Here is a 22,698-nt window from a genome sequence, read left to right on the forward strand (position 1 = left end):
GAGTCCCTTGGACTGCAAGGAGATCCAACCAGTCCATTCTGAAGGACATCAGCCCTGGGATTTCTTTGGAAGGAATGATGCTAAAGCTGAAACTCCAGTATTTTGGCCACCTCATGCGAAGAGTTGACTTATTGGAAAAGACTCTGATGCTGGGAGAGATTGGGGGCAGGAGGAGAAGGGGACGACAGAGGATGAGATGGCTAGATGGCATCACTGACTCGATGGACTTGAGTCTGGGTGAACTTCAGGAGTTGGTGACGGACAGGGAGGCCTGGCATGCTGCGATTCATGGGGTCGCAAAGAGTCGGACACGACTGAGCGACTGAACTGAACTGAACTGAACATATATACATATTATATATATATATGTTAGTCTCTCAATCATGTCTGACTCTTTGTGACCTTATGGATTGTAGCCTGCCAGGCTCCTCTGTCCGTGGCAGTTTCCAGACAAAAGTACTGGAAAGGGTAGCCATTCCCTTCTCCAAGGGAGGATCTTCCTGACCCAGGGATCAAACCTGCGTCTCCTGCACTCGGGGCAGATTCTTTGCTGTCTGAGCCGCAAGGGAATATATGTATATACATCTCCAGATTGAAAAAAAAAAAAAAAGAGTTACATCTTTATGATAACAAGTCATCCTATCAATTCAACATCCCATAGAAAAATCCGTGAAGAGAATAAACCCAGAACTTGCAAATGGAAATGCACAATATACAAAAATAGTGAAAGGATTTTAAAGGGAAATGGTAAAATACACTTCTAAATTGTATTAGACACATCCTTTTAAAATTAGGAAAATTTCATCAAATCTTGGATCTACCACGTAGTATCTATTTATAAAAGGCAATTTAATCATTCTATATTTTTACGTGTTTACCCAAATAATGGGAAGAGTGGTATTTATCTTCCTGAGGTGGTTGACAATACACGCAAAAAGATTAGCCTCACCTTCCTATTTGCAAAAGAATGGTTGCCAGTGGTGATGAGTCTCCATGTTCAGTCCTGTGAATGACAGGGCAAAGAGAAAGCTGCTTGATGCAAGTGTTTAAGCAATAAATCCGAAGCTAACGCTGCAAGATGAATGTGCAAAGGGGAAAATGATGAAAGGAAGTGTGAAAGAGTGTCCAGGAGTGAAACATCCAGGAGTTTTCAAAATGTGAGTAGCACAGCCATAGCATCGAATATTAGGCAGACATTGAAATAGTGAATGAGCAAAACACTGGTGGACTGGAGGCAAGTCCATGAGGTTTTAATGAGTAAGAAGGAACAGTGGACACAAAGAAGAAACAAGACAGCATTAAAAAATAAAGAGTGCATATGACATGCACATAATTCTATTTATTTATTGAAATACAAGTATATGAATATATATGCAAGTATATACATTATATATAGATTATATATCTACAGGAAAAGAAGTTTAAAAAGAATTTATAATGTAGAGAGTGTCAGTAAGAATTCAATTAGACTAGAATTAGTGGTTTCTATGCAGGTCAGGAAGCAACAGTTAGCACTGGACATGGAACAACAGACTGGTTCCAAATAGGAAAAGGAGTACATCAGGCTGTATATTGTCACCCTGCTTATTTAACTTATATGCAGAGTACATCATGAAAAATGCTGGGCTGAAAGAGCACAGGCTGGAATCAAGATTGCTGGGAGAATAACCTCAGATATTCAGATGACACCACCCTTTTGGCAAAAAGTGAAGAACTAAAGAACCTCTTGATGAAAGTGAAAGAAGAGAGTGAAAAAAGTTAGCTTAAAGCTCAACATTCAGAAGACTAAGATCATGGCATCTGGTCCCATCACTTCATGGGAAATAGATGGGGAAACAGGGGAAACAGTGGCTGACTTTATTTTTCTGGGCTCCAAAATCACTGCAGATGGTGATTGCAGCCATGAAATTAAAAGACATTTACTCTTTGGAAGGAAAGTTATGACCAACCTAGACAGCATATTGAAAAGCAGAGACATTACTTTGTCAACAAAGGTCCGACTAGTCAAGGCTATGGTTTTTTCAGTGGTCATGTATGGATGTGAGAGCTGGACTATAAAGAAAGCTGAGCACCAAAGAATCGATGCTTTTGAACTGTGGTGTTGGAGAAGATTCTTGAGAGTCCCTTGGACTGCAAGGAGATCCAACCAGTTCATCCTAAAGGAAATCAGTCCTGAATATTCATTGGAAGGACTGATACTGAAGCTGAAACTCCAATACTGTGGCCACCTGATGCAAAGAGCTGACTCATTTGAAAAGACCCTGATACTGGGAAAAATTGAAGGCAGGAGGAGTAGGGGACAACAGAGGACGAGATGGTTGGATGGCATCACCAACTCAATGGGCATGGGTTTGGGTGGACTCCAGGAGTTGGTGATGTACAGGGAGGCCTGGCATGCTGCAGTTCATGGGGTTGCAAAGAGTCAGACACGACCTGAGTGACTGAACTGAACTGAACTGAATCAACCATATGAAGCAAAATTGAATGACAATCCAAAACTAACTTATACAGCAAAATTATATGATAAAAATTTGACAGTAACATCATGGGTCTCTGGCTACAGATTAAATTTCCAAAGACTTGGAAATGTAAGGATATAAGGGAAGGTCTTTTAAACTCATAGAAGAAGCAGTGCAGTGTAAGGATATAAGGGAAGGTCTTTTAAACTCATGGAAGAAGCAGTGCAGTGCCTAGTTTTATTTTCATCCTATATAAGAATATACTGATTCATATAAGTTTATGCAATGCAAGAGACACAGGAGATGAGGATTTGATCCTTTGTTTGGGAAGATTCCCTGAAGGAGAGCATGGCAACCCACTTCAATATTCTTGTCAGGATAATCCATAGACAGAGGAGCCTGGAGGGCTACAGTTCATAGGGTCGTAAAGAGTCAGAGATGACCTAGTGACTGAGCATGCTTCCACACATACAGAAGAATATTCACTTTCATTTTTGTTTCTATCAAAGATCTTTAAGAATACTAAAGTGACAGCTCAATTTTTCAGTAAAGAAAAATATGGAGAAAACAGAATAGACTGAGTGATATATTTGACCACATACTATGAATAAACACTCACAATCCCTTACATATACACCTGTACATTCATAAAAGAACTCAGTCTTAAACAGAGATTTGGTTGAAAAACTCCAGTTCCTTATTTGGGACAATGCAATAAAAAACAAGAATAAAAATTCTCCAACCCTTCCTACACAAATGTAAAGATTTTGTATAGACTATAATAGAGAATACAAATGAAAAAGTAATCCATAAATAGTATTCAGCTTCACAGGAAAATAATTGCAAAATAAAGCTATTTAGCATACTGCTTTTTAATTCTCAAAGATATTTTTAATCTGAATACCCAGAGTGAAAAAGAGATAATGTAACATTAATGTATCATGAACTTTTATTACAAAGTAATATTTGCAAACAATACATTGGTCTGGATCTTTCTTACAAATATAGAAATGTTTCAAAAGTAGCCCATCTTAAAAATTAAAAAAAAAAAAGAAATACCCACAATTCATCGGACTACCTCCACACCAAATGATTTTTATTTACTTTCTTTTTTTCCAAAACCCCTTAGATAAGTCCTGCTTTTACTAGAAGCACTATACACCAGCCATTCTTGACTCTAATGGGTTACCTTCACTTAATAGTCAACAGTCACCCCTGTGAAGGTGCATGCTCACATCCCTTTTCAGCATGATAAATAAATGTATTAATTAGTTAATCAGAAAAGCAAACAACTAGCAATATCTTAGCATTGGGCCCAGCAAGCGGCTATCAGGTGACCTCAAGGATATGTTCTTGGATTTGATTTTCTCTGATCCTTTTCTGCAGTACCTCTTGGACTTGCTAACTCACCTGGTTGGGAACTCTGAGAGGAAGGTCACTGAGGGGAACTCCAAACTCCTCCTGGATGGTTAATGATGGAGACTGACACTCTGGCTCCTCAAAAGACAGCAGGAAGGAGGGTGACAAGAGTCTCCCAGCCATACTTAGGACTCCAAGAGCAACTACCATGCCCCATGCAGTCCAAGGTTGTACAGGCTGAGGGATACAGCAGAGGAGATATTTATAGCTCCCCTTGTCTGCTCATCAGCACATTTCTGTCTTGTTACTCCAAAGCCTAAGCACATGATTTCCCAGTGGGACACTAGTCTGAAGACGGAAGGGAATGTCTTGGAGACTCTGGGTTTCCAAGAGACCAGGTTAGAGTCAAGAGAATCCACAGCTTATTATCATAGTTCTTCCTTGTGGACATTCTGAGTTATTCAGTCTAACCTTCCAGCACCTCATCTCAAACCTGACTTAAGATTTTCTCCAAATTTAAGACTACATTACATACTTGCATAGATTAGATTCCTTGAGACTATAAAGTATTTTGTAGTAGAGACACAGCCCCTGATGGCTAGAGAAAATCGCTCTTCTCTTTAACAAGGTCAAGGAGGATAACTTTATTCCTTTGGTACAAACCTTGAGCTCTGCACACCTCAGTTTCATGCCACATTGTTCAAAATCATTTGGAATTTCATAATTATATCACAAGTTAAGAATTGTCATTTAGTACCTCACATTGAAATGTTTATTAATTGTAAGGTATATATTTGGATTTTTTCCCTCTGTAATATTTACTCCGAATAGGAAAGTAGATATGTTCTTCCTTATAGCTTCCAGAAGAAATCCAGTACCACAATCATTTTGACTTTGCCCAATGAGACTCATTCAGTCTTTTGACCTCCAGAATTGTAGGAGCATAAATGTGTTTGTTTAAATCATTAGTGTGGTAATTTTACATTTGCATTAGGAACTGGCTATAGATATTTATTCAACTTCCCTGGTTGTTCAGTCGGTAATCTACCTACAATGTAGAAGATACCAGTTCAGTCCCTGGTCCAGGAAGATCAGGTGGAGAAGGAAATGGCAACCCACTCCAGTATTCTTGTCTGGAGAATCCAATCGACAGAGAAGGCTACAGTCCGTAGGGTCATGAAGAGTCAGACACGACTTATCGACTAAACCACCACCAACACCATAGACATTTAGCCAATAAAATTGTGTTCAAGAAACTGAGATTACATTTCTGAGTGTATTCATTTAGCTTCCCCTGGGGAAAGACATACTGTGTTGTAATCTCCTCTTAAGTAGAAGAGGAAATTTAAATTCAATTTGGGGATATTCACACTTTTTAGATGATAAAGATTTTCTCATTGCATAAATGTAAATGTGCTTTAGATTGCGATGTCCTTGAGACATTAATATAGGAAAAGTAATTATTTAATTTGTTGTCTACCATTTATACATATTAATTCTTCTGATCCAAGAACATATGATATTGCTCCATTTATTTGTGCCTACTTCCACTTCTTTCATGAAAGTCTTAAAAATGGTTTAGTGTATAGGAATTTGACCTCTTGGTTAAATTGATTTCTGAATATTTTTACATTCTTTTTGATGCTATTGTAATTGAGAGTTTTCTTTTCTAGATTGTTCATTGTTAATGTATATAGACATAATTGATTTTTACATATTGATTTTCTATCCTGCAAATTTACTGAATTTGTTTACATGTTATAATGTTTTTTGATGGAGACTTAAGGTTTTCATATAGATAGATAGATAGATAGATATAAAGATTTATCTTCTTCAAGCAGAAAAATTAATGTTTTTCCTTTCAATTAGGATGCCTTTATTTTCTTTCCTAGGTACTCTAATGAGAACTTTCAGGACTATGTTGAATAGAAGTTGTAAGAGTGGACCCTCTTGTCTTGTGTCTGATCTTAAAGAATATGTTTTCAATTTTTTACCAGTCAGTATAGTGTCATCTATGGGCTTTTCATATATGGTCATTTTACTGTTGAGGTTCATTCCTTCTACATTGACTTTGGTAGAATTTTTATCACGAAAGAATGTTGAATTTTGTCAAATTATTCTTCTGCATCTATGGTTATTAACATATGATGTTTACCTTTAATTCCATTCATATGGTGTATTACATTGATTGATATGCTTTTGTTGAACCACACTTGTGTCCCAGAGATTAACCCCATGTGATCCTTGGTTATGATCCATTTAATGCTCCATAGAACTTGGTTTACAATATCTTGTTTAGAAATTTTTCATGTATATTCATCCAATATATTGGACTATAGTTTCCTTTTTCCTTCTTTAAAGATTTTTTAACTTTTAAAATTAGCTTTATTGAGGTATGATTCACATGCCATCCAATTTGCCAATTTTAAATGTACAATTCAATTTTTTTAGCACATTCTTAGATATCTACAACCATCAACAGTTTTAGAACATTTCCTGATAGAATTCATGAAGAAGTTGTTAGAATCTGCTTATCTATGATTCCCTTCAAGAGTCCCGGCTGCTGTTATTCCAGTCTCTCTCTACCCCCTTGTCATGAAGGTTATGTCAGTTTTCTGGATGGACATGTAGTCACTGAGTCTCCTGCACAGCTGGGGACGCTTAACTCTCACTCATATGCTTTCACTTTTTTTGTGGGAGAAATCAGAAGACCAAACGTTGCACATGGCATTGACCTGTTCCACCTCAGAGGAGGCATGATGCCAGAGAAACTAGCTAACTTGAAACATAAAGAAAGACAGACACCCTCAGTGAGAGTCATGAATGAGGATGTGAGAAACAACTTGCCTGGAAAAGACTAACAGGAGCGGCAAAAATGTAATAATTTATGTTTTTGCATAAAATATTAATCAATTTCTAGAGGTCAGGTATGGACTTGCTGTATGAGAAGAAGTACATTGCAGGGGGTATTATTTCACTGCAACTACTAGATAGTCATGCAAGTTGACAGACCAGGCAAAGTTGATTGTCAAATAAAGCTCTTGGGCAAATAATTACAGAAGCTGGCAGTTTGTAGTTGGGCTGAGAAATTTTATATATGGAAAGAATCAAGATGATACATGTGGGACACACCAGTATCTAATATAGATACATGTAGCATGGTTCATCCCTTGGGGATTTGTTGAAAATCTACTATTCTTGAATTTATTGATGTGAGGTAAGCACACAGGTATGGAGTGAGCACATTGGGATGATAGGATGATACACAATGTACACAATGTTGTACTCAGCTATATGGACTTATGAGCATTTGAATAGTGATCAGAGCACCTCCAGCTATTTAATTTCACTTGATAAGAAAGGCATTGTAATAAACTATATGATATAGGATGTTATGCAGCAATAGCTAACTGAAACAACAAAGCAAACAGTAATGAGAGCACGCATAAAAACCCACTGCTTTTTATTTTTGGCATACATCTTGATTTGGGGACAATATTCATGATTATTATTTAAACTTGTTTCAGATAACTAGATTATCAATTGGTTCATTGGTTTCTCCTTAATGAGGAACTTGTTCTAAGAAACTTGGAATGGTTGGAAGGATATGCACATTGTGCCAAAGTAAATGGTGATCTGGAATCACATGACTAGGAGAAATTTCAGCTTGCTTGTGAGTCATCCTTTGATCCTGAAGAATGAAGGTTCCTGAGGAGGAAGGACATATGAAATCATTCAGCTTGATATTGTTCATTCACTGCTCATGATTCTTTAGTGGTTATGATGAAATTTAGAAAAGTGAAGATCCTTCGTTCAGAGCAACAGAGGAGTCATAACTGTAATCAGGACAGGAAATTTTAAAGTCAAAGTTGAGTGATCCAGGAAAACAATTATAAAACACATGAACCAATAACTAACTCCAATGTATAGACTCCCTCTCTCAGACACCAATTTTCCACTTTTCAATGAGTAGATATATATAGATAGAAATTTTTTACATGTAAGGTTGAAAATTTGCTATGACATATTTAAGGTTATCTGTGACAATAGGACCATACTGTTGCTGTTGTTCAGTTGATGTTATGTCTGACTCTGTGACCCCATGGACTGCGGCAGGCCAGGCTTCCCGGCCCTTCACCATATACCAGCGTTTGCTCAAGCTCATGTCCGTTGAGTTGGTGATGCCATCCAACCATCTTATCCTGTCATCCCCTTCTTCTGCCTTCAATCTTTCCCAGAATCAGGATCTTTTCCAATGACTCTGCTCTTCACATGAGTTTACCAAAGTATTAGAGCTTCAGCTTCAGCATCAGTTCTTCCAGTGAATATTCAGGGTTGGTTTCTTTTAGGATTGACTGGCTTGATCTCCTTGCAGTTAAGGGACTCTCAAGAGTCCTATCCAACACCGCAGTTTGAAAGCATCAGTTCTTTAGTGCTTGACTTTATGGTTCAACTCTCACATCCATACAAAACTACTGAAAAAACCATAGCTTTGACTATTTGCACCTTTGTTGGCAAAGTAATGTCTCTGTTTTGTAATATGCTGTCTAGATTTTTCATAACTTTTCTTCCAAGGAGCAAGAGTCTTTTAATATCATTGCTGTAGTCACCATTAGAAGTGATTTTGGAGCACAAAGACCATATTAGGTCAGTCTGTTTATTCACATTTGCATTTCAATATAGATTTTACTGGGAGATACACATTTGATGATGATTTTTAATAGGTGACTATGATAGATACTCGGAGAAGGCAATGGCACCCCACTCCAGTACTCTTGCCTGGAAAATCTCATGGACGGAGGAGCCTGGTAGACTGCAGTCCATGGGGTCTCTAGGAGTCAGACACGACTGTATAACTTTCAAGTAGACAACCTGAGCGACTTCACTTTCACTTTTCACTTTCATGCATTGGAGAAGGAAATGGCAAGCCACTCCAGTGTTCTTGCCTGGAGAATCCCAGGGATGGGGGAGCCTGGTGGGCTGCTGTCTATGGGGACACAGAGTTGGACACAACCGAAGCGACTTAGCAGCAACAGCATGGTAGATACTAGGGACACGGGTTGAACAAGCAGCATATAACCCCAGAAGAGCAGTTATAAAACTCAATAGTATGAATAAAGTTGATATTACCAAAATATCATGGAAATAAGGTTATGATATAGACAAAAAATGAAAGACTCAAAATAACAAACTGATTTGGATTTCACTCTGCAATGGAATTATATAGGTTACTCTAGCTGCTAAGTGTGGTCTTTCTATGTGAGTGATACAACTCAAGACAATTCTTTATGGAAAATTTAAAAAAAATTACTTGGGAAGATAGCTCTCATTTAAAGGGAAAAAATGAGGAACAAAAATTTTCCCATGAAGTAAATGGAAATTTTCAAATATTCCTTATCCAATTTCAGAAAAAAATAAGAAACTTAGAGAAGAAAGGAAAGGTATCCATATACCAGACAGAATAGAAAGCTTAATCAAGTGACTTACTTAAATTATATGGAGAAGTTGAAATCAAAGAAATAGAAAGACCAGGAAATAAATGTAAGGAATAAGAGCTCTTTCTGCAATCTGATCAAGAATCACAATTTCTGCCTCTAATGCTTTGAGTGCTGTAATAACTGACACTTCTTCAGCCCCAGGACAATTGGCCCTTTTACAGCTGCTATCCCAAAGAATCTTCTTAGAAATCTCTTTATGTCTTTGTTTCTCAGACTGTAGATGAAGGGGTTCAGCATGGGTGTGACCACTGTGTACATCACAGAGGCTGTTGCACTTGAGTGTGAGCCATGGGTAACAGCAGAGCTAAGGTACACTCCTAAGCCTGTACAATAAAACAAGGAGACGACTGAGAGGTGAGATGCACAGGTGGAAAAGGCTTTATACTTCCCTCGAGCTGATGAGATTCCACATATGGAGAAAACTATCTTAGAGTAAGAGTAACATATCCCAGTGAATGGACCACCACCAAACAGCCCAATTGCAAAATACATCATCACATTATTGAGAAAGGTATTAGAACAGGCAAGTTGGATCACATCTTTGAATTCACAGAAAAAGTGGGGGATTTCCAAGACGGTACAGAAAGACAGTCGTAATGCCAGTAAGCTTTGTAACAAGGAATTCAAGGCACCTATTAGCCATGATATCAGCACCAGCAGTCCACAGAGAACAGGGTTCATGATGACTGTGTAGTGCAGGGGGTGGCAGATGGCTATGAAGCGGTCATAGGACATCACAGTCAGAAGAAAATTGTCCAACTGTACAAACAGTAGGAAAAAATACATCTGGGTGAGGCAGTCTTCGTAGGTAATGACTTTGGTTTGAGTTATTATATTCAGCAGCATCTTTGGAATAGTGGTGGAGGTGAAGCAGATGTCTACAAAGGACAGGTTGGAGAGGAAGAAGTACATGGGGGTGTGGAGGTGGGAATCTGAGATGATAGCCAGGATGATGAGCAGATTTCCAAACACAGTGATCAGGTACATGGATAGGAAAAGGCCAAATATAAGGAGCTGAAATTCTGGTTCCTTTGAGAATCCCAGAAGAACAAATTCTGAAATTTGTGTATTGTTGCCTGGTACCATGTGGTAGTGATCACTACTAGGACAGAAAGAAAAATGACTAATTTTTACACATATACACCTTAGCATAGTGAAATGCTGTAAATTATATTCAGTCATTTTAAATGGCCTTCTGTGACATCATAAGTGTTATCAATTCATTTCAGTTCAGTTGCTCAGTCATATCTGACTCTTTGCGACCCCATGGACTACAGCCCACCAGTCCCCTCCATCCATGGGATCCTTCAGGCAAGGATACTGGAGTGGGTTACCATTCCCTTTTCCAGGGGATCTTCCTGACTCAGGGATTGAACCCTGGTCTCCTGCATTGCAGGCAGACTCTTTATGGTCTGAGCCACCAGGGAAGCTGTAACAACAATGAATAGAAATTCCCATAGGCAGGTTTTCCACCAACAGGTACTCTTATTACACAGTTTAAATGCAAAATTCTCTCATACATTTGAGGAATTTATGTTGAATACTGTCTCTTGGCCTTCTCAGGTGGCTCAGTGTTAAAGAATCCACCTGCCAATGCAATAGATGAGAGTTCAATACCTGGGTCAGGAAGATCCCCTGAAGAAGGAATGGCAACCCACTCCAGTATTCTTGTCTGGGAAATCCCATGGATAGAGGAGCCTGGCAGGCTATAGTCCATGAGATTGCAAAAGAGTCAGACATAAATTAACTATTAAACAATAATTGACTGTATTCTGGGCTAAAATTATAGGATGTTGACAATGAGACTCCCAATGATAAATAATAAAGGAATAATATAAATTAGCAAACAAAAAGTATATACCTGGTGATAGGTTTTAGGGGAAAAAATAAGTATAAATAGAGTGAATGAAGGTGTTACATTTGAATGCAAGTTTAACCAGATCTGCAAACTAGGAGAAATTTGAACAGAAGCCTGAAGAAAGACAAAGCAGAGACACAAAATTACCTGGTGAAATAGTGTGCCCTGTTGGAGAAAGAGTCAGTGAGAAGGTCCTAAGTATGTCACTTGCTTCAAATTCTAGACTTAAAAGGAAGGCAAAGTGTCTAGGGGAATAAGCAAGAGGGAGAGTTATGAGAGATGGTGTCAGAGGCTGCTGAGGAACAAGGCGACCTCCCTGCTACAGGTGAGACCTTAATTCCCATGTTGTTCCTCTCACATTTTTTGTTTGTTTTGATTCATTCCTCTGAGTAGAAGTGGATCCACTCCTTATGCCCTTCTGCTGTTAACATTGCAGGATTTGTCCATTTTGGAGTACATAAACTCAGGTATCACTGCCCAGAGAAAAGCTCATTGCAAACACACACAAATACAGCATATTATGGTTTGCTGGGTTTGTTACTTCTTGGCTTTTCCTACTTCCAATCACAATAATTAAGACATTGTGCTATCTACTAATAGCAAATTATCTTTACCATAAAGAATGTAGAAATAGTACCTAAATTAAAGTTGGCAAGCCTCTTGAGGAAGTGGCATTCTGTTTAATATGAGCTCTTTTTTTGCCTTCTCTGAAAATAAAATTTATGTGGGCTGCCCTGGTAGCTCAGATGGTAAAGAACTGGCTATAGTGTGGGAGACCCAGGTTTGATCCCTGGACAAGAAGTTAAAAAAAAAAAAAAAAAACACTGAGAGAGAAGAAAGAATAGAACATGTGGAGGAAAATAAACACTGCCTATATATCCCACCTCTTGGTGGTTGCCTTGCTCTAGGGCACTGTCCTTGGAGTATGTGTATCTCAGTTCTGCAGGTATTTCATCTTCTTGGATAAGTCTGATGGCCTCAGTGATCTACACTATGGTAACCCCCATGCTGAACCCCTTTATTTACAAAACAAGATCTAATAAGCTCAGGCAGTCTCTGGGAGACAGTGAAAAAGAGAGACTCCTTGGTTTCAGCAGCATCCCAATCCCAGTTATACTCCCTTGATGCCCAGAATACTTAATAAGGTACCCTAAAGGAATTTATCAAAGGAAACATGAATCATTATCTTTGTAATGATAATGCATTTTACTAACTGAACTCTACTAGAAAAAGGAGCAAAGGGAATTAGCCCACAATTTACAACAGAAAATATACAATGTTCAACAATAGATGAGGATTTTAAACTTAAGTGGTATAGAGGTTCTAAATGATTTTAAATGAAAAGTTTTTGAGTCAGAAAACCCCTGTTTGAATCTCAGAACTACCGTCTATCAGCTGTTTGTAATTAGTGAGACTACAGACCCATTCTGTTAATATCTTTACACAAAAAGTGAGGGAAGAGGTATCCATTCGTCTAAGTTGGTAGACAAATTTACTCAATGTGTATACAGAACTTAACATACTTGTTTCATGTCACTAAGTGAATGATCATAACTTGTGATGAGTTTGGCTGATTATTTTCTTCTACCTCACAAATGTCTCCATTGCCTTCCCACCACTTGGTAATGAAGAGTTGCAAACTAAAGCTCAGTAGTATATCATCTTGCATATCAAATACAGCTTTTTCATGTGAACACTCAATGTGAGAGAAGATACTGTGAAATGTATGTCTCAAGAACTCTGTTCCAAGGCAATACCTAATTCAATAGATGTGGGGGAAAAATGGAAGATGCCAAATATATCCCATCTTAGAATGCTGGAAAAAGGTGTATGTTTCACCGCTCATGCCTCCAAACCTAGGTTTCTTTTTCTCTGTAACTATGAACTTCTAACCTGCTCTACTTTATCTGAACCAGTTTGAGGTCCCAATTCCTCCTTCATTCATGTCTCCGAATCAGACTTCCATTCCCATCGCTTAATTGTCAGCAAAGACTCTTGTGTTGCTGAGTCTATCAGACACTTCTCATTTGAACATTAAATAAGAAAATTATAATTAGTCAACCGAGCAAAACAGCATGACTAATATCTCTGCTCTGTTATAAGATGATTAGGCACTCAGGTGACCTCAGGTAAAAGTTTTCTACTTCCATTCTCTCTGAACCTTTCTTGAAGTACCTATAGAACTCTCACACTCACCTAGATGGGGACTATAAGAAGAAAGTTCCTGTGTGGAAATTCAAATTCCTCCCTGGATGGTGAATGATGAACTGGAGCTCTGTTCCCAGGCAGGTCAGAAGGAAAGAGAGAAGCATTGGTCCTTATTCAGATGTAGGACTTCAAAACCAACAACCCATGTCCTGTGCAGGTCTAGGTTGTATAGACTGAGGGACTGCAGCAGAGGAGATACTTACTGCTCCCTGTGTCTGCTCATTAGGCACTGTTTCCATTGTTACTCCCACCTCTGAGCACAACACTTCCCTGTGGGCACTGGTCTAGTTAGACAAGAAATTATTCTTATGATGCTCTGTTCCAAGGAGACCAGGTTAGATGTCAGGAGAATCTAGTTCATATAGTTGTTGTTGTTCAGTTGCTAACTTATGTCTGACTCTTTGTGACCCCATGGACTGTAGCTCTCCAGGCTTCCCTGTCCTTCACTATCTCCCAGAGTTTGCTCAAACTCATGCCCCTTGAGTCAGTGATGCCATCCAACCATCTCATCCTCTGTCATCCCCTTCTCCTCCTGCATTCAGTCTTTCCCAGAATTAGGGTCTTTTCTAATGAGTTGGCTCTTCGCATAAGGTGGCAAAATGTTGGAGCTTCAGCTTCAGCATCAGTCCTTCCAATGAATATTCAGGGTTGATTTCATTTAAGATTGACTGGTTTGATCTTGCAGTCCAAGGGACTCTCAGGGGTCTTCTCCAGCTCCACAGTTCTAAAGCATCAATTCTTGAGTGTTCAGCCTTTTTTGTGATTCAATTCTCACATCTGTACATGACTACTGGAAAACCATAGCTTTGACTATAGGAACCTTTGTCAGCAAAGTGATGTCTCTGCTTTTTAATACACTGTCTAGGTTTTTCATAGCTTTTTTTCCAAGGAGGAAGTATCTTTTAATTTCATGGTTGCAATCACCATCTGCAGTGATTTTGGAGCCCAAGAAAATAAATGAAAATGTAGAATTCCTCTCCTGAGGGTGCAATTATTATACCACTGTCACTGTCAGATAGCCATGCAAGTAGGCAGAGAGATTTTGTTGGTCAGGTAAAGCCCCCAGGTAAAGAGATTTAGGAGCTAACTATTGGCAGTTGTACTTAAAACCTCAGAAATGTAAAGGATCAAGGTGATATGGGTGGGACTCACAGGGCCTCTGCTTTCCTTGTGGCTCAGTGGTAAAGAATCCATCTGGAATGCAGGAAATTTGGGTTTAATCCCTGGGTTGGGAGGTCGTCTGGAGAAGGAAATGGCAACTAACTCCAGTATTCTTGCCTGGAAAATTCCATGGACATAGGAACCTGGAGGCTGTAGTCCATGGAATTGCAGAGTCATAAACAACTGAGTGTGCACACACACACCACACACACACACCACACACACACACACACAAATATAAACACTACTATGTATTATATATTATGATATATATTATATATCATAATATATAATACAGTATTGAGTATATATTGTATATGGTATATATACTATATAATATGTATTTTACAATATGTAGTGTATATTATATAGTATATATTATATATCTATTATATGTAATAATGAATGACATTTATATTGTTAATCACTGAACATTTAATGATCATAAAAATTTTAATTTTGTTTAGAGCAATGGAAAGAGTAGCATCTACAGGCATCATTGAAATATTTCAAGATGAAATCAGGAAGAAAATTCAATAAAAAACAACTTAAGCATAACAAACCATCACCTCAGTGAAACACATCCTTCCACAGGGACATTGATCTTCCATACTTCAATGTGTGAATGTATAGCATAATAAGTATTTCACTTAGTAATACAAAGAAAATTTAAAAATTTTCTTTGTATTCATGTTTTCCCTAACTCAAAAGCCATATTAAGTATAATAAGTAACATTAAATAAATAAATTTTATTTAATCAAATTTGTTTCAGTGTAGACTCCGCCTGCTGATGTGTATTTGGTGACCATTTCAACAGTCACTCGAGCAGGCACTGTGGACATGGAGCTGAATAAGAGAATAGGATCCTTTTGAGGAGAGTAAAACTCAATGCCCACATATACACACACTATTATTTAAGTCTACAAATGGCTGCCGACTCTAGTTTTCTTGCCTGGAAATTTACATGGACAGAGGAGCCTGGCAGGCTATAGTTCATGGGGTCACAAAAGTTGGACAGAACTGAGGGACTAACACTTTCACTTTATCAGAACAAACAGTTAAAATATGACATACAAAGGAATGATTTACACAAAGGTGAAAAAAATTATGGTCTCAGATATTCCTCTAGTAAAAAATTCTACAAATTATTTTGGTTTTTAATTGTATTTCTTAAAATGAGTAATATAACGACAACTACTGTTTTGGGAAAACAAGAAAAAATTACTTGGGATAAAAAATGCATCACCATGTTATTAAGAAAAATGTCAGAACAGAAATTATCATTGAGAAATTGATGTCTCACCCTATAAAGAATTGAAAATTTCCATATATTTCTATGCAAAGATGGGCAAAGTTTGTAAATTTAAAAATATACAAATAAAAAAAACTGGCTTTATATTAGACTGAGGAGAAAGTTTAATAAAATGAGTTACAGACACTGCATAAAGAATTTTAATTAAAAAAATAAAAATCCCAGGAAGTAAATGGACAGAACAAAGCTGATTCTACAATGATCAAAGTACCACAATTTTTAGTTCCAAGGCTTTGAACTGTGCAGTTGAGAGTATTTTATCACACCCAGGATATCTGTCCATTTTATTCTTGTCATCATACAGGAACTCTTCTGAACTTCATTTATGTTTTTATTCCTCAAACTCTAGAGAAGTGGGCCCATCATGAGTTTGACACCTATGTACATCACTGAGGCTTTTGCACTTAAGTTTGAGCTGTGGGTAGCCACAGAACTAAGATATATTCCTAAGCGCCTACAATAAAATAAAGAGACACCTGAGAGCTGAGATGCACAGGTGGAAAATGCTTTATTCTTTCACTGAGGTGAAGAGATTGCATATATGGAGGATACTAATTTAACAAGGGGATCACCAGCCAGCAGCACTGATGCAAAATACATCACTGAGTTATTAAGAAAGGTGTCAAAACAGAACATGAATAATTTTCACACCAATGGGCATTACCCATATTACTTAACCTGGACAATTTTTATTTTGCAGTCAATATTGATTTTAATTGGTTATAGATAAGTTCTTCTTGAGATTATGCCCCACTCATTTCATCTCTGCATAGGAAATTTTGCCCCATTCTCAGCATATTCTCAAAAATATCATACATGCTGCAATTGTAGGAAGAAATTCTTGCATGTATTTGAGGAACATATTTCAAGTGCCAACCACATTCCGAGAACACATAGGCAATAAGCATAGGGTGCTTAAAAATAAATACCCCACCATCCAATGACAGTGAAAATGATATGCAAATAAGTATATCAGGTGGTGACAAATGCTATGAAGGAAACAAATCCATGTATTAAAAAAAAATCTTGGTAGGAGATATTATCTTGTGCTGAGTGTTCAAATAAGGCTGGCAAACAGGTGATAATTCAGCAGGTACCTCAAGAAGGAAAGAGAATGGTGTAGTATGACATCAGGAGGAGCATGTGCCTGGCAGAGGGAATGGCCACTGCCATGGACCTGAGGAAGATATTTGTTCCACGTGTTCAAATGCAAACAAGGAAGCCACTGGGGCAGAGAAATAAGCAAGATGGGGAGTGATTAGAGATGGTGTCAGGGATGCTGAGGAACAAGGTGGCTTCCCTGATACATATTACATTTCAGTCCACAGAGAATCCCTTTTTGTATGTTCTTTCTTGCATTTGATTAATTTGTTGCCAAGGCTTCCTGTGAATTCAAACAAATTTCTTAATACTATCTGTTGACTGAATTCTGACCTCCGTGTTACATCACCTTAATATATAAGCCCAGGTGCCTCTGCTTTAGGAACTGCTCTCAAGCCACAGGGCACAGACACATACCAAATCCTCCTGGGCTGTGTTACTACCATGCACTTCTCACCCAGAACTACCTGCCTGTGTCATTACAATTGAGGCTGGTCAAATCAGATTATCTTTCTCTTAAATAATGTATAAATGGTACCCAGAAATTCCACTTCCTAAGCTTTCCATGGACCAATAAACTAGGGGTTCCTTTTAGGTATGAGTTTTTCTGCCATGTATTTTTAAAAATAAATTAAAAAGTAAGAGAGAGCGCTTCCCTGATGGTCCAGTGGTTACGAATCTGTCTGCCAACCTGAGGGACACAGGTTTGAGCACTGCTCCCGGAAGATCCCATATGCCACTTGGCAACTAGGTCCATTCATCACAACTGCTGAAACCTGTGCGCCTAGAACCCGTGCTCAGCAACAGGAGAAGCCACCAAGATGAGGAGCCAGTGCACCGCAATGAAGAGTAGCGGTGCCACAACGAAGAGCAGTAGTGCCTCTGCACTAGTGGTGCCATAAAGTATGTGTGTATGTATTTAAGTACAAGAGAGACTAAAAGAAATGAAATGGATATTGTGGGAAAATGATCTACTAAGCTCAAATGTTCTCTAAGACAATGTGATGAAGAATAACTTCTTCGGTTTGGCAAAATTCCAGCCCCTGTAAGATTTCCTTGATTCAAGAGGAAAAAGTACCTGTATTCCAACAACACAGACAGTGATATGTGTATGATGTGAAACACCATACAGATTGAATATCCAAGAAAAAATAAGCAAAAGGAATAAATCAACAGTTCACAAAAGGGCATATACAGACACAATAAGAGTTTAGTATGTCTTGCATTAAGCAGTATAAGATTTGTCCTGAGACTTTTCCATATTTTTAGACTTTTTCATTTTTGTGGTCTTGAAGTAGGAGATAGATGAGCCCTGTGCCTGGACTGGATAGCTGGTGTTGGTCAAATGGAGTAAAATTGAAGTTTTGCTCTCACCCAGATACTCCAAGGACAAAGCTAGAGGCAGAAGCTGATTTCTGCTGAAGCAAAGAGATAAAGAGCCCACTCCTAAGGTCAAGGAAGACTTCCGTGTCTGCACGTGTGCAGGGAGGCTCCTTGGGAGTCGAAAAGGGAGGGGGTGCCATCCAAAAATAAGTGTGGACACGCACCCACAGGTCTGTGATGGGACCCATCTTAGCAAAAAGTTCTGTATGCATCTTGGTGAGGGTCCTAGGACCAATCAGGTGTGATAAAAGAAAAAAAGTTGACTGGCCAAGTGTAAGCAAAGACCCAGAAGGACTGTCCTTTGTATATGATTTAAATCACCTTTTTACTGTGCTCCTTATTCAGGACACCAGCACTCCTCTCTGGGGGTGTATTTCTGTGCTGATTTAAATAAATAAACTGCTTCTCTAGGTATCCTTCCATTTTTTGTGCTGTGTCTCTTAATAATAAACTTTGTACCTGTTTTGCAGTCTTTGCCTCCTTGAAACATTTTTGCTTTCAAACGGGGTGAGAATCAGGGAACTTTGCTTCTAGCCTTGGAGGTCTAAGGCTTCCTTAATAGCTCAGTTGGTAAAGAATCCACCTGCAATGCAGGAGACTCCCATTCGATCCCTGGGTCAGAAAGATCTGCTGGAAAAGGGATAGCCTACCCACTCCAGTATTCTTGAGTGTCCCTTGTGGCTCAGCTGGTGAAGAATCTGCCTGCATTGAGTGAGACCTGGGTTCAATTTCTGGGTTGGGAAGGTCCCCTGGAGAAGGGAAACACTACCTACTCCAGTATTCTGGCCTGGAGAATTCCATAGAGTTGGTCATGACTGAGTGCCTTTCACTTTCACTTCTTGGTGGACTAATAGCTAAATTCAATACAAGGACAGGGAAATAAGATCCTGCTTCAAGACTACTGTCTCTCTGAGAACAGTCTGATAGGGAATGAAGCAAGCCTGTCTCAGTTTTCTTATAGGGCACTGCTTTTTTTTGTTTGTTTTTGTAAGCATGTTTTTAATTAACATTTTTAATAAATATTTTTCATATTAAATATTTCAAATACCATTAATCTAATACAGATAAACCTGAAACATGAATTTAATATCTCACTGTCATTTATTTAATAAATATCTATTGAGCATGATGTTATAAAAGATATTAATGTCTAACATTTAGGTCTTCCCTGAAGGCTCAGTGGTAAAGAACCTGCCTGCCAATGCAGGAGACTTGGGTTCAATATCTGGGTCAGGAATATCTTCCGGAGGAAGAAATGATAACTTACTCCAATATTCTTGCCTGGGAAATCCCCTGGACAGAGAGGCTTGGCAGGCTACAGTCCATGGGGTGGAAAAAGAGTTGGACACGACTTATGGCTAACAACAGCAAGTGGCTAACACTTAACTGAATATTTAACATGAACCAATGCATTAAATGGATTGTTTTCACTTAATCTTCACAACTTACAAAGCAGTTTCATTATTATCTGAATTTTTGATGATACGAAACTGAAGCACAGAGCAGTGAAATGACTTTCCCAGGGTCTCAAAGCTAGACAGTTGGTATTTTAACCCAAAGAGTTTGAGTCCAGAGGCCAGGTTTTTAATCATTGTTATGAAATTTGATGTGATTTACAAAGAATAATAAAGCCCTTTTTTTGTTTTGCATTTAATTAATTTATAGACTATAGGCAATTGCTTGTCTGTTATTTTTGGGTTTAATATTTTGTCTTATTTTCCTTTTATAAATACATGGGTACACTTTAATCCTGGTTCCTGTCTTTGTCCAAAATGCAAAGACTTTTCCAGACCCTGCTCTGTAAATCTTGAGCACATCCTGAATATCCATTCTTTTATTGTGGTAACTTTCTTCAAATGATTTAAGCCCAAGAACACTATGTCACACACATGTTTATTTCACTGTACTATGATGTTGCCATCTAAAAATAAAGTGACGCTAGTGGTAAAGAACTTGCCTGCCAGTGCAGGAGACATAAGAGATGCCAGTTCCATCCCTGGGTCAAAAAGATCCTCTGGAGGAGGAAATGACAACCAACTCCAGTATTCTTGCCTGGAGAATCCCATTGACAGAGGACCCTGGTGGGCTACCGTCCACAGGATCAGAGTCAAACATGACTAAAGCAATTTAGCACGCCTAATGTTGCCACTATAATGTAAGATCTTTTTCATTTCTTATTTTCAGAACGATGTGTGACTATATCTGTTCTTACACAGAAAACATTTAAGTAAATGTGAAATTATGAAATAAAAAGAAGGGCAGATAGAATGAAGCCAGGTTAAATAGATTAGTTTCAGAGAAACTATATTAAACAAAATTTAATGGAGCATCAAAAACTAACCGAAAAAGTAGTTCATTCTCTACATCTGTGAGTCTGTTGGGTATATTCTTTTTTTTTCTTTTTTAGATTCTACATATAAGCATTAACATTTGCTTTGTCTGTCACCATTGAGGAAAAGGAACAGGGAAGTGTCAAGATAGAAGCATGGAATTGAGAAGCACAAACTACTATGTATAAAATAAATAAATTGCAAGGATACTTTGTACAGCATAGGGAATATAGCCAGCATTTTATAAAAACTTTATATGGTGTATAATCTATAATAATGCTGTCATCATGTCACACATCTAAAATGAATATAATTTTGTAAATCAAATATACTTCAATAAAAAAAACTAAAGGTGGCAAAAATTTATAAAAGAAAGGTGGCAAAAATTGTAATGACTTAATGATGTCACATGGATTAGTAATTAAATTGGCAAAGCTATAGGCATAAGTGAATATAATAGACAATGTTCCTAGAAACAGTGGCATATAGTAGATGCTCAGTTATTATTTGTTGACTGAATCAGGAATTAGGTCTCAGTATAGATGTATACTGAATATATGATAAGGTTATATTTCAGTTTATTTGGCAAGGCTAGATTATTGAATAAAAGTTGGTAAAAGTGGATATGTACCTGGAAGAAAATGAAGTTTTCCCCCTCCCTCATTCATATTACCAAAAAATCACAGGGATTATCTATTCACTGTAAGAGTAATAATTTTGGGTGAACATCTAGAAAACTACATATTACAATCTATAGGTGGAGCAAGGAATTTTAATTAAGGCAAGAAACTGACAAGTAAAAAGATAACCATATTTAACTAAATAAAAGGTGAACTATTTGTATGGCCAGAACATCCTCCAAATGCCAACTGAAAAACCCTAGCTTTTAAAAATTTATTTGAAAGGCTGATAATGGTAGAGTAATAAACATATAATGTATATGTATACATAAACATAAATATTTGGCCATAAAAATATTTCACATCCCCTGGAGTAGGAAATGGCAACCAACTCCAGGATTTTTGCCTGGAGAATTCCATGGACAGAGGAGCCTGGTGGGCTATAGTCCAGGGGGTTGCAAGAGTCAGACACAATAGTGACTAAGCACATACACAAGCAATATACATATAATATATTGCCATATGATAATAACAGGCAAACTAGAATGGTGATCAAATATGTGACTATGATCAAACTCAGTACTAGTTTAGAAAACAACAAACTTTTCCACACCCCACAGCCTTGGAAAACACTTAAAGAGCCATCACGCTGTTTGCAGTGGTACCTTGAAACAAGGAGCAAACAGGTACTATCTATTCCTGCTGACAGAAATTTATAGTGTTACAATGTTGGGAAAACATTCTGAAGAATTGTATAGATATTACAAGTATAGAAGTTCTTTAACTCAAAGTTTCTCAGTCTCAGCATTATTGACATTCTCAAGCAGGTGTTCTCTGTGGCGGGGTCTGTCCTGTGACTTATAGGATGTCTAGAGCATCCCTGGCCTCCAGCCATCCCTCCTCAGTGTGACAGACAGACATTTGTACGAGCATTTCTCAGTGTTCTCTGGAAACATAGCTTCTCCCAGTCAGAACAATAGTTAGAACTTAACCATCTCAAATATTTTTGTAGCAATGATACAACAGCACTTTAAAGGGAAAGATTATGGAAGATCATTCATAGTGTAAATAGCACATCCCCTACCATGGATTATTAAATAGCTATTGAAAATAATAAACTAGTACTGTACAGGAAGAAAGCCCCTGGTGCATACTGATAAATAAGGAAAATGGGAAACAGGTAGAAAAAAGACTGTACTGAAATATAAAGAGCATTTATGCATTTGTAGAAAAGTGTATGAATAGATATGCATACATAACACAGAAAGAGAAATTTTAAAAGAAACCAAGAACCTATGTGAAAATGTCAATGAGAATGAAATTAAGTATGAAGATTTCAAAATAATTGAATATAACAAAACTGAATGAAAGTCTACAGTTCATTTATATGAAGATATAAAATGGGAAT

The 22,698-nt window shown here is 37.8% G+C and overlaps 1 protein-coding gene across 1 annotated transcript; it reads right to left on the bottom strand.

The window, feature by feature from the left end:
• Positions 1 to 9,346: 9,346 nt before the first annotated feature.
• Positions 9,347 to 10,405, bottom strand: OR7A116 (olfactory receptor family 7 subfamily A member 116). The gene has a single exon (XM_002688663.2). The coding sequence runs from the start codon at positions 10,400 to 10,402 to the stop codon at positions 9,413 to 9,415; it is 990 nt and encodes a 329-aa protein (XP_002688709.1). The 5' UTR covers positions 10,403 to 10,405; the 3' UTR covers positions 9,347 to 9,412.
• Between the last annotated feature and the right edge of the window lie 12,293 nt (positions 10,406 to 22,698).

This window comes from Bos taurus, chromosome 7 (assembly GCF_002263795.3).
Source record: "Bos taurus isolate L1 Dominette 01449 registration number 42190680 breed Hereford chromosome 7, ARS-UCD2.0, whole genome shotgun sequence".
In the NCBI taxonomy this organism is placed as follows: Eukaryota; Metazoa; Chordata; class Mammalia; order Artiodactyla; family Bovidae; genus Bos; species Bos taurus.